This window comes from Gobius niger, assembly GCF_951799975.1.
Source record: "Gobius niger genome assembly, chromosome: 9".
In the NCBI taxonomy this organism is placed as follows: Eukaryota; Metazoa; Chordata; class Actinopteri; order Gobiiformes; family Gobiidae; genus Gobius; species Gobius niger.
This window is the reverse complement of record NC_136860.1, coordinates 9,088,753-9,101,820: the sequence shown is the minus strand read 5'-3', so window position 1 is coordinate 9,101,820 and position 13,068 is coordinate 9,088,753. Positions and strand designations below refer to the sequence as shown.

Below are 13,068 nucleotides of genomic sequence, written 5' to 3'. Positions count from 1 at the left end.
AACTAGTTTTACACCAGAGCATTAGATCTTTGTCCGATCCTCTTTTTGACAGATGCTGCAGCGACACACGCGAAGCTGAACAGATCGGTTTTACCTGGACTGAAGAAAATGACTCTCAGTTTTTCGTACTTTACGTCACTTTGTTAAAACAGTACTAAGTAACGTGTTTACCTTAATAAATCCTTTCCGTAGTCCCTGTGAGGGTAATACAAGTGTTTATGGGATGATTGGAGGGTCGTTCATCTCCCCCTGGTGTCTCTGGACAGAAAACCATGTTTGCAACTTGACTGCCACCGGTCCGGAGAAAGCAATACACACTAATGGAATCACAAAAAAGAAGCTAACATGCTAACGGGCAAAGCTAACTGCGGGCTAATGTCACTTTAAACAGTATTTACAGCCAAGTTTGAGTGAAAAAAACAAATGTCCATTGTATAATTGGATGCACAGTAACCCTCTCTTCCTTCGCCTTTCCTGTCAGCGTAGTATTTACTCTCCAAGACAATTAATAAGTTAAAAAATCGTAACTTGCTACGACACCTGCAGTTGCGCTTATGGCCTCTATGGGAAGAGTTACTTAGTACTGCTTTAAGGCGACTTGTTGAGTTGAGTAAAGTACAAAATGTCTTGTGAAAGCATCTTGTGATTTGCGCTGGTTGATGACGGCATGACAACTTTCCAAAATTCAATCTGCTTTTTTCAAGAGCACCTTTGCTACGTTGTCCAAGGAGATCTTCTTATGGCATGATTGCTACCACTACTACCCTGCTTCAGTCTGACCGCTCACTACGGGACGATCTCAGCCTCTTAGCTAGCTCTGCTTCTTCTCACCTTTCTTCTCTCTACTGCTGTGGAAGGCTAATGGCTTTATAGCTTCCAGATAAGGCATGGACTCGAGAATGATATAAGTTTTGTGGCTGCCCTGTCTTCTCGGTAATATGGCTTCCCTTTTCTCTCCACAGCCTGCAAACTGGGACTCTTGGGTAAGCCGTAAAAGCATACGTTGTGGGTAACATGATCTGTTTTGTTATTTTTTTCTTTTTCTCCATCTTTATTTCTTCATTCTATTTATATATTCCAAGGACATTTCACAGTCTAATTCTCACACCTTCATTGTTTTCCGTTGTAGTTGTCGTTGTAGTTTCCGTGTGCCGTTCTGCATGTTCAGGTCTCGCTGCAAAAGGCCGGATGTTGCAGTGGAATATTCTGCGATTTTTCATGAATGAGTCTTTTTGCGTGTGATTCTGTTTATGTTCTGTCTTGTTCTTGCTGTATTAACTGTAGTTAGACATAAAGTCAATTCAGCCTACAAACAAAACTGCAAGCATTTAATAGATGTTTTTTAAATAACAATATTGGTCTGTGCTTCAAAAGGGCAAATGTACATGATGGAAAGTTATTTCAGAAACAAGGACTTAGGTTTGACATCAAGAGGAGGATTTGATACAACTGGAGAATTAACGACTTGAATCCCGCTCTCCTCAGTTCACACTGCTGTTGTGTCCTTAGGCACCCTTTAGCCGGGTGAATGTGGTGGTGGCCCCAGAGCAGCTCTGGCTTCATATGTTTTCTCATCCAATTTTGCCAGATAGATATGCATTTGAAATGAATAATCAACCATGTCAATTACAGAAAACAAACCATATTTGACACTCAAAGATGGCCCTGGGGCCTTTCGGAGTGGATTTTGTGCTCAGGTTTCCTCACCAAAAACATGTAAATAGGGCCCTTTTTGGTCCAGGACTTCCCTGAAAAAGAGCTTCTGAATCTCGGTGGGACTTTTCTTGTTAGGGGCAAGGTGACCATAATAACTTGTGAGAAGCTAAGCAGGTTGGGCCTGGTTACTACCTGGGTGTGACAGAATGCAAAGTGTCTGGGTGAGTCAGTGGTTGTTGTAGCTTTGGCTACAAATGTAAGTCATGTAATTCATGAATAATTCACAAAATTGCAAAATGACTTTGAGCATCTGGAAACACTATACAAGACTAAAGAATTGTTAAAGGAACTGGCCATAGTACTGAGATATGTTTTTATCTGAGCTTAGACGAGTTGATACGTACCTGTCTGGTCTTTGTGCCCGTGGAAGAGCATGGTCACTTCCAACTTCACGACGTTTGGGGACATAGGAATACATTGGGAGAGGCCAAATGGTAACAACATCTTTGGTCGACTTGTGTGACTGAGGGCACACACAAAGACCAGAGAGATACGCATCATCTTGTCTAAGCTCAGGCAAGAACTTATCTCAGTATGGAAAAACGATGTTTTTGTTGTATGAATAGCTAATGTGCATGAATACTGTGCTTATTTTTGATGGTAAGATAAAGAGCAGATATCCTTTAGGCCAGCAGAGTGCGCAGTATCTCCTTTTGTGCAGCACTTATGCTGTGACTAACATGCTCGTGGGCGAGGAAGAGTGTTTAGCCACAGACACAATGGCTGTTTCCCAAATGCCAGGATCCTCGACCACTTCAGACGTGATCCACGTCATCACAGCGCCACCAAGTGGTGTTCCACTTCACTTGGACCACTCGCCCCCTCGCAGCCCGACTCCTCCGTTTGGCTCATTTCCGAAGGGTACACCTGTGGATCCTCCGCTGCCTCGGAGAGCTGAAATTACCCATGATGCACTGCAACATTGTTTTTTTTCCTTCCCTTTTCTCCCAAAACTTTATTTGTTTCACTATAGAAAGTTGTGTTCCACGATTGTACAAAAAAAAAACAATTGCAATAATAAAATCATTGGTAGAAGTGTTGTGAGCGAGGAAAGATGTAAAATAATAGGTTTATATAAAGTTAATCTTAATGAAAGGCCTAAATGCTAATAATTGAGAAATTAGGCCTATGCTAAATATATTTAATATTTGAATTGAATTTCTTGCAAATCCTGGCAGAAATGTTATTATTTTATTCAGGCCAAAATGTTCAAACAGCAAGACATCCAACCAAAGCCAATATATAAATAGTTTCCAGGCCTCTTTTATTCATAGAACAGTTTATAAGATTGAAATTTTATTATATGATTATATGATATGATGTGACATGACGCAGCCGCTCGCTCCGGAGGCCGTTCCAATTGAGCTCAAATGCGGCGGTGAGAGGACACTCGAGCCACCACCGAGGACGTCAACGAACTGGACAAACGGAGGACGGATCCTGGCAATTGAGAAACAGCCATCATATTTGGGAAGTGCTCGCCCTGACGAAGGCCTACACGGGCTGAAACACGTAGGCAATGGCCATGCTACAATGAAGGCCTTTCAACCATTTATTTTCTTCGAGTGCCTCAGTTTTGTATCTCTATAAAGTTTGTGTTTCTTGCCTCATGTACGTATTACTTTTTGAAACCCAGACCTGTAAACTTACATCCTACTTGCTTTCAATCAACATTTCTGGCTGAATTGACTTGGTTCCCTTGCGTTCCCCTTCCCCTCCCTGTATGTTCATGATCCGTGTATACAAATATCCACACATGAGACACACAGGGATGAGTTTTGTTTTCTTTTTGCCCTGGTGAAGTTGCGCTCCCTCGATGTCGCACCTTTCTGCCCCCCCCAAAAAAACGGCCAACTTCACCAGCCCCCCCATGCCTGCTCCTCTGCATCCAGACCATCAACTAACCTCCAGAGAGCTGTAAGAGAGACGTGTCCTGCCAAACTCCCGTCGAGGCTGGGCCGCGGACAGACACCTCTCCTCTTACAAAAGCCCCTCCTGTTTCTCCATCCGAACATAGCCGCGACATTTGACCAACTCACAGAAGAGCCGGCCACTATCTTCTGATGGAAAAAAAAAACTGCTTAGACTTTTCTTTCCTGCTTCCTCCTCCTCCTCTTCCTCCTCTTCTCCATCTGTCTTTGAGTTGAACCGTCTCAGCCAAGGTTTGTCTTCTGAAACTTCAACTATGGAGGTCCTCCCGGGATCTCCGCCGTTGTAACGCTTTATCTTCAAACCATTTGTAGCTGATGTCATCCGATTCCTCCTCCATAATGTACTTCTCATAGTCCAAAGAGATTCATTCGGTCGTCCACAAATGTTTATTATTTAGATTCCTCAGACCATGGTTTATGTTCGCATCTTGACATGTCCTGACTGCTCGTTTAAAGGCACACTGCCTAACATTTTGGACTATATTGTTGTGGCAAAACCAAACATGCTCCTAATGACCAGCTCAACACATAAAATGCTGTTACTGCAGTGTGTAATAAAAGAAAGGATTTGGATGTGAAACTAACCTGTTTAAATCTCAAATTCTACTAATTCTACTTTAGTCACATCTCCATGGAGATGAGCTGGAGACGTACCCACTCCCAGTAAAGTTTACAGCCATATCTTAGGCGGGGTTAGACACATAGATGTTTGTTTGTACAATTCTGAGGTATTTTTCAATGATGAAAATAATGGTCATAAAATAAATGCTTGTATTTCAATTTTATTTATTGGGTAAAATTCTACACGGTGTGGCTTTAAGGAATTTTGTAATATTACAGACTCACTTTCAATAGAAATACAAATGTAAAGAACAAAGAATGTTTTTATTGATCCTGAGGCAAATTCATGAGGGGAATTAGACACATGCTGTTAGTTTCATACCCTCAGACCTTAACAATAGAAGCAATTTAAAAAATAGGTGTGGTGGGGCACCTAAACAGGAACGCCGGGAAGACACTGAGGGGCATAGGACTGATTAAATCAGCCCTGTGCCCCTCATACAGCGCCCCCTGCTGTCACAGTTCAACACTGACATGTTTAGAAGCATCATACACAGGATTATAGGACGAGACATTTTTAAAGATTTGGCCAAAAATATCGGCGTTGCATATCGCCATCGACCTTAGAAAATCACATATCACATACCTCAAAATAGATATATTTCTTTGATTGATAATTATAGATATATGTAAACAGAAACAAAAAAATGCATCAAATTGAATTGCTTAAAATAACTGCTTATATATCAGCTGTCACCCATGACAACTACCTTCATATCAGTATCGAAACCCAAAAATCCATTTCAGTCGGGCCCTTATCTTTATTTAACTGCTAAGAGTTGGACTGCAGGTTGCGCTGTTCTCTGTCCTCTCCCTGTTGGAAGATCATGCATGAGTTAGCTGTAGAGGCAGCAGAAAGCGAGCAGCTGGTACACGTGAAGGTATGAAAATAAACTCTGGTCTTATAAAAGAGTCTAAAAAAATAAATGTCCATATTATCACATTAGTGATTTTTGCATGTTTTATGAAAGACCACAAAAACCTGCTTCTAAGACATGCAAAATCACAGGTATATTAATATTTTCCTTCCCTTCCCACTATTCTGACCAATCTTTATTCAAAGCAATTGTCATAAGTGAAAAGGTTTTGGATAATTCAGCTGAAATGTTCTCCCACACCCGTCTTTGCATTACCGCACCCCAGCATGACGAGGGCGCTGCCGACGAGGAGGAGGAAGAGGAGGAGCCCGCCCCGAGGCGGCATTATGACCCCATTGCCGCCGCTCAGGAGGGCTGGGGAGACGACGGCACCCAGCCGGTCCGCTATGACCCCATCGCGGCGGCACAGGAGGGCTGGGCCGATGACGGGCGCTACGACCCAATATCCGTCTCTCAAGACCGATGGAACCAAGACGACGCCCAGGAGCAGGGCCGGTATGACGAGGAGGGAAATTATGAGCAGGGGTCCCCCAGCGAGGAGCTCCTTGCCCAGGAGGCGGAGGAGGAGTGGGGTGACGAGGGGGCCCAGCCTGCTGAGGAGGTGAGCCCAGAAACTAAAGAGGAACAGCCAGAAGAACTTCCAGAAGAACCTTCTGAGGAAACATCTGAACCTGCGGCAGAGGCTGCTGAGCCAGAGGAAGCTGCTCCTGCGGTGGATAAGGAGGAGGGCCAGGTAACAGAAGTGAAAAAAGGAGAGATGCATTCAGGAACAACAGTGCTGGATGCATCGGCGGAGGAGGTAGTTAAATGTGAAGAGTAATATTCGCCCCTATCCTAGGGAAAGCATTAACTCTTTATAATGGACCAAAAGTTGTCAGCTTCTTGGCATAACGGCCTAAGTCGTCATAGAGATCAAGAGATGACAAAGTGACAGTTACAGTTAAAATCAGCAGACAACTAAACCAGGAAAATAGGATGAGCTCTGACAAGAAAGTGAAAGATTGTATTAAACAGTTAAATAAGATGCTAATGTTATACTATTTTAACATCTTCACAAGATATAATACAAAACATGCAAAATAATATTTTATGGAGAGCTGTGACATATAACATCACTGATGCATTGCTGCCATTGCTGTATCCACCTCGTATCTGAACTCGGAGCTCTCTGATCATATCCGAGTTTATATATTGTTAGTACCAATTTGAGCGGCGTTCCAAACTGCACCATCTTTGCCAGTTGGAGGTTGAATTTACCAGTTGCGAGTTGTCTGCAACAACACATAATAATAAAATAACTTCAAAATTGGGTGAAAATGAATAGCGTTAAAGCTGCAGGTAGTTGAGTAAAATGTGTTTGCTGTTGCCTAAATTCGGGAACAAGGCCAACAATGCTAACTCTGGGCTAATCTAGCCTCTGACTCCCTGGTTCGCACTGGAGGAAAATGCGCTATATTGAGACACACAACAGCGAGTGACTTTAGTTTCTCTTTCAAGGTTTTTGGGAAATTCTAAATTGCAAACAAAAACTGCTCTAAACCCTCATAATCTTTGGTTGTAAGAACTTGATTATGTTTATTAGTATTCGCGAAGTTGGATGAATCAAAAATCTCAGACATGTTTTCACGCATTTATGCCTGGAGGCTGACAAAGTGATTGTGTTCATAATCGGATAAAAGTGACTGAAACCCATGGGTAGATATGCAAGGGACAGAGCTATCAAGATGGTCGGCTTTGTCCGGGGCCGAGGTACCATGGTGCGGCCCTCCAGGTAGAAAACACAAGTTCAGAATCCCAAATTGCCTATTTATTAGCAGTGTCATTGTTAAGCACATCTCTTCACAGACACATATCTTCCGCATGCCACCTAAGCCGATTTAGGCGCCAGGAACCCCACTACTTCACGTCACCACACACATACTGCTGGTGGACTGAGCTAATGCCGCACTGTTCATGTCTGTGTGCTTCTGTCGACCACACGCCACTGTCATAGCGCCCTCTGTACCGCGATGTGTGCGGTGTCACAGTGTCCCGCTTGTTTTTGTACTAACGCCGCGTACCTGTGTGTCAGAGTGACTCGGGAGCAGCGGCCACTTCACCCGAGGCGGCGCCAGAAGCACCAGAAGAGGTCAGTATCAGAACCATTTTGTTGTTGATAAGATGTTTAAGAACGCAGGGTTAGAGAGTGTGATGATTTTTTGTTGACGCACATCGCAAAAGTGCACGCAAAAGTCTCTCTCCACTCTTCAAGTTCTTGATTTGCGATATGTTTATCTATTTAGACCAGGGGTGCCCAAATTTGGCCCGCCGAAGCAATTCTGTTGGCCCGTCAGAGAGTGACTTACTTTTGTGCTGTATGTGGTTAATACTAACTCTCTTCCATTCGTTCTCAATGGTAAATATGGATGCAGTACACCTTGTGACCACTAGCGTCAAATTGGGGGCGCTGTTTCACTCCTTTCGCAAAGTTAAGGAAACACTGTTGTGGTGTCTTGGTATTTATCAATTACAGAGCGTTGTAGCATCAACTTTCACAGTTTTCCAACTTTTATTGCAAAGGTTGTTGACGTCAACAACAGCATTCGTTAAAAAGTGACTTATAAAAGAATTGATGCTGAACTGACACTTTCAAAATAATCTAATGTGGCATTTTCTTTGAGTGAACGAATGAGGTAAAGTTACTGTAGGTGCTGTAGATACAGGTGTTGGGGGTTTTTTGCACTAAATTGCTACAATTGTTAGGCTTAGACTTAGACAATGTAGTTATCGCCACAAAATGTAGAAATGAGCTGTACAAAAGAAGTTATAGATTATCTGCATCCAGAGAGAGCACCAATCCCTCAAAGCACCGATACTGTACATCATTCTACTATACTATATCAATAGCTTTTAAATCATTTTGTTTCATTTGACTAAAGCATGTGGGGGTAGGGGCAGTGTTTAATTTTATTGTCTGTCTCAAGCTAGCATTTTTATCATGCTTTACGAACAGTATGAAAAGCTCTCATACCACATGGCACGTTTTTCATACTCATGTAAATGTAGGCTACACAAGATGAATAGACACAGACGGAAACTCTGGAAATGGCCACAAAATATCACGTGAAACTGGCAGAGGGAAAACATGGGGGGGGGAAGAACTAGTCTTTCACCTACTACTACACCACTACTTCAATAAATGCAGAATTATTGATGTATTTTCAACTGAATAAAGATACAGTGGAACTAAGTGGTTCAACAGCTCTTAAAGGGACTATACAGAGTTTAAAAATGATAAAATTAAGTTTTTTCCTCCCCCTACATGTTCCAGCCATGTCCTAATGTAGAATGAGCCCAGACCTGTTCACCACAACTGCCTCTAAAATCCTGAACTGTCACTCAAAAAGTTGTTACTTCGGGTCTGAATTGCCGTCATGCACGAGCTTAATATAGAAAGTGCAGTTACAAATATGACCTGAGGTGGCAGTAGTGAGTATAAAATGACCAACTTGCATCTAGCCTCTTTAAATACACAAAAAAACATGGAAAATGCTAACCATAATCCGAACGTTAGCTTCATGCTATATAAGGCCAGAGGGGGAAAACAAACAAACTACTACTACCTACCTACTCCATCATAATTTTAACAAATGCTGGATTATTTATGTATTTTTTTTTTTTTTACTAAATAATGATATAGAGACATGGAGGTGAACAAAGTGGTTCAACAGACCATAAATAATGGAGAATGCTAACTATACCCTACGCATCCATCACAGTCTCTTCAAGGGAATGCCTTCTGGGAGGAGACTGCAGAATCCACGGGCCAGCTCCAGTCGACTGAAGAACAGTTTCATACAGCAGGCTATTAGGAAGCTGAACTCCCTCCCATCCCTACCCTCCCTGTGCTTCCGCCCCTTACTCCCCACCCCTCGCTCCCCAACAAGGACGAGAGAATTAACTGTTTTGGGTCATTGTGAAATTAACTGACAAATAAAATGAATAGAATATAAGGCAAACCTTAGCTTCATGCTACATGCTAACAGCTAGCTTTGAGTGCCGTTTTTTTCACTTGAACCGGACAATCTGCTTAATTTTCAAATGTAAGAATGAGACAAAATGATCACAAAGATTTTCAACAATTTTCTTTTCTTTTGGATGTGTTTATAGTCCGCCAGAAAATGTCTAAAAAGAGAAGAAAATTGTGATTGCCATTACAAGCTTCCTTCACCCTCAGCTAGGCCATGCTCCCTAGTGTGACCGCAGTATGATCTGCGTAGAATGTATGAGAGTGTGAATGGGTGGTTCCTTGAGGTGAAGCACTTTGACCCTAATATCGGTGGAAAAGTGCTGTAAAAATGAAAGCCACTGACCATTTCCAGTTGTTTCTCGGGGCATTTCAAAGTGGTGCGCTTAGAGAAGTCTAAATCAGGACCAAAGCGGGGTGATAACGGGATTGTATTTGCCAAATCTTTTTTTTAAACTGAACTGTGGTAATTTTTTAAGTTATTAAACCTCAATGATTTCACAGGTGGCAGCGGCAGCACCAGCAGAGCCAGCCCCTGCAGAGGAAGCACCCGCAGTGGAAGTACTCACAGAGGAAGCACCCGCAGTGGAAGTACCCGCAGAGGAAGCACCCGCAGTGGAAGTACCCGCAGAGGAAGCACCCACCAAGGCAACACCTACAGAGGCGGCCCCAACAGAGTCCACAGACCTGCCCCCTGGCTTCTTGTTCAAGGTAGGGGAAGAGCAGAACACATAATATGGAGGTTTGACACAGTAGAGAGATCTGATGACGTCCACCATGTGCCGTAGGTGGAGGTGATGCACGACTACGCCGCCAATGACACAGACGAGCTGGACATGAAGGCCGGAGACGTGGTGCTGGTGATGACGTTTGACAACCCAGATGAACAGGTGTGTGGGTGTTTCATGCGACGAGAACGTAACGGCAGCAGCTTGTTTTTTTTACACCCGTGTGCTTCAAACTCTCAACTCATGCCAAGATTTATCACGCCGGGGTCAGTGCTGAAATTCTTAGCTTTTTTCCTCCATGAATATCTTCTTCTTAACACATTGAGGCCGCGCTGTTTTGGGGATTTAGCTGTAGAGTGCCAACAATCCTGACCATTTTTCATGATATTTGTAGCACCACAGCTTATTCTATGTTATAGCTATGGACATATGCTGTGGCTCGTTTGAAAGGTGAGACTCTAAGCTTTCCGGAGGTGAAAACAGTTTCATTCTAAGCTGATTTTGATGAAAATCACTGTTTTTTCTAGAAATGGAGATAATGCATCTTTTATAGCGTGGTTTTACCAGAGCCTCGTACTCATTGCGTTTCGTACAAGGGTCTGGACCTTCACAGTTGAGCTCCGTTATCAGATGGGAGGGGTGAACTCCTTTGAAACGACTTTTTATTCTGATATGAATGATGATTTGATGATGTCATGCATATCAAGGGTGCTTCCTCGTACTATGTAAAAAAAAAAAAAAAAAAATCTGCTTTCCTCCAACCCTGCATTTGATGATGGGTCATATAAAGATTCAGTAGCCAAAATATTAGCTAATTCAAGGAATATTTAGAACTTGCTCAATGCGATTTATTGTTCAAAAATGTAAATAATAGAATCAAATGATCCTGGAGCCATGTTGTTGGGGGCTTCGTGCCCCTGGTAGGGTCTCCCATGGCAAACTGGTCCTAGGTGACGGGTCAGACAAAGAGCGGTTCAGAAGCCCCTTATGAGAGGCCAACAGGCCCAGTTTGAACCATGAGGCCGTCCTTCTGTGGACCCACCACCTGCAGGAGGAGCCATAAGGGGCTGGTGCAATGTGATTTGGGCAACTCCAACAGCTGCCCCCACGACCCGGAAACGGAAAAGTGGAAGAAAATGGATGGATATGTTGTATTAGGGTCTAAAAGCATATTTTCAAAATGTTTTTTCAAAACTGATGGCATGCATATTTTTGAGTCGATAATTTTGTGTTTAAACATGTTATGTTTGTTAAATAACATTTAACAAGTATTTAAATGTATTTTGATGTATTTGTAGCTTCTCTGTATAAAAAGTGTCAGGTGGAGTTTTCTCTAAAAATTTAAATAGTTTCCAAAAAAATTGTACAAAGTCAAATCTTTGCCAAGTATATCTTAGACAGCCTTTCTCCTCTGAACATTTCATCAGTAATTTGTAACTGACTGATGCTGTAATCAGCAATAAAAACAGAGGACCACGGACAGAGTGCTCGGTGTCAGCCCAAAACAGTGATCGGTTCAGTATCGGATGTTTTAAACCAATATCTGATTTTTTTTTCTAGTTTTGACTCTGATAACTTACACCAGTGTTGGATCGGTGCATCCCTATATTTTTTAGATGGTAATTTTTTTTGCAGTTGCACCACCTGACATTAGCTATTTCAAATTAAATTGGCTTTTATGTGGACTCTTGCATTAGTGTTAGCATTTGTTAGCATGGGGGAACATTTTCTTTTAAAACAAAAATTAAGACATTTAAACTAAAGTAATATTTTCCAATATTTACATCGGTTTTACCACCTGACACCAAAACTGTAGTCGTTTTAGACCATATATAGTTGAGCTTGTTTTGATTTAATTGAAAGTAATAAAAATGTCTGAATCTTGGATTGGTGCCATGTGACTTTTGAGAGGTAAAAACTTCAATAGGGTTGAGCAAGTCCTAAATATCAATATTTTCAGCTAAAACTTTTTTTTTTACAGCTTCTCTATAACAAGCATCATGTAATGGAGGGTTGGAGAACACTGCCCTGAAACTTTCATTTTTTAGAAGCACCCTAAGTGGTACCCAGAGGTTCCCACCCCTAGTAGCTAATGTCCATATATGTTCTCCAGAACAGGCTCTGCTGCTTTTAAGTGCTGTCAGTAACTCTCCAGACACCTCATAAGGATAAAATCCCAAGTTTTCAGTTTTCTTTATGTATTAGCTCTGCTCATCTGCATGGGGAGAGTTATTTTTTGATGTAGCACCTTGATCAGTTAGTAGATATACATAGTATGATATGATATAGCCATGTGTATCAGTATCAGACGGCCAGCTAACACTATAAAGGCATTTTGAAGAGTTCAGCAACCTTTGTGAATTCCCTGTTTACCATCGTTCTCTCTCTCTGACCAGGATGACGGCTGGCTAATGGGCGTCAAGCAGCACGAGTGGCAGCAGAGTGGGGAGAGTGCGGCCAAAGGAGTGTTCCCGGAGAACTTCACCCAGCGCCTGTGAGAAGGAGAGAGAGAGAGAGAGGGACAGGCCATCCATCTCCCGCTGTCCCGCCTTCAGCGCCTCCTCTTCTCCTCACTCCTCCCGGATACTGTACCTACTAGGACTTTGGCCATAGAAGCCGAGCTGCCCCCCCAGCCCTGGCTCCCAAACCGAGCTCACATTCGGAAGGTCTGCTACACTGTGCTCAACGTGGACCTTCGCTTCTCTGTCGAGCTGTAGGGTTGTCGTGTAGGCTGCGTTCATGAGATGCCAGAGCATTCTAAAAGCAAAATCGAGAATGGAGGGCAGGTGAGGAGTCTAAGGGCATGCTTTTGAAACACATTTTTACATATCTTTGTAAATTGTGCGCATATCCGTCACATTTTAAACTGATAGTATCAAAATCTTGCCATTGATATCAATTGGTAAGCAAAAAGTCTCAGTCAGCGTGGTGATCGCACTCTCCCACCATCAATACAAGATCTTGGTGAAAAATGAACGCAACACTGGATCTTCTGACATTGCAGAAGCTTGTTGAACCTGCCGGATTAGGATTTAAACCTCCGACCTGCCGAGAGATATTGACTCCTGCCCTTCATGTGCGATTTCGCCCTAGAGTTCCAAATCATGAACGCAGCCTAAAGTTCGTGAATACCCAAATACCACACTCGCGCCGATATCCGTCCGACCTTCCGACACACAAGTATAGCC

General features: G+C 42.7%; 1 protein-coding gene across 1 annotated transcript in view; it reads left to right on the top strand.

Moving 5' to 3' along the window:
- The window catches only part of LOC306968273 (myc box-dependent-interacting protein 1-like), a 33,706-nt gene extending 20,921 nt beyond the window's left edge, over window positions 1–12,785 (top strand). Inside the window, exons 14-19 of the mRNA XM_079563615.1 lie at window positions 963–983; window positions 5,412–5,879; window positions 7,218–7,274; window positions 9,657–9,863; window positions 9,941–10,042; window positions 12,277–12,785. Of these exons, the coding sequence (XP_079419741.1) occupies window positions 963–983; window positions 5,412–5,879; window positions 7,218–7,274; window positions 9,657–9,863; window positions 9,941–10,042; window positions 12,277–12,378 (957 nt within the window). The 3' untranslated portion in view covers window positions 12,379–12,785. The remainder of the gene's footprint in view (window positions 1–962; window positions 984–5,411; window positions 5,880–7,217; window positions 7,275–9,656; window positions 9,864–9,940; window positions 10,043–12,276) is intronic.
- The last annotated feature ends 283 nt before the right edge of the window (window positions 12,786–13,068 follow it).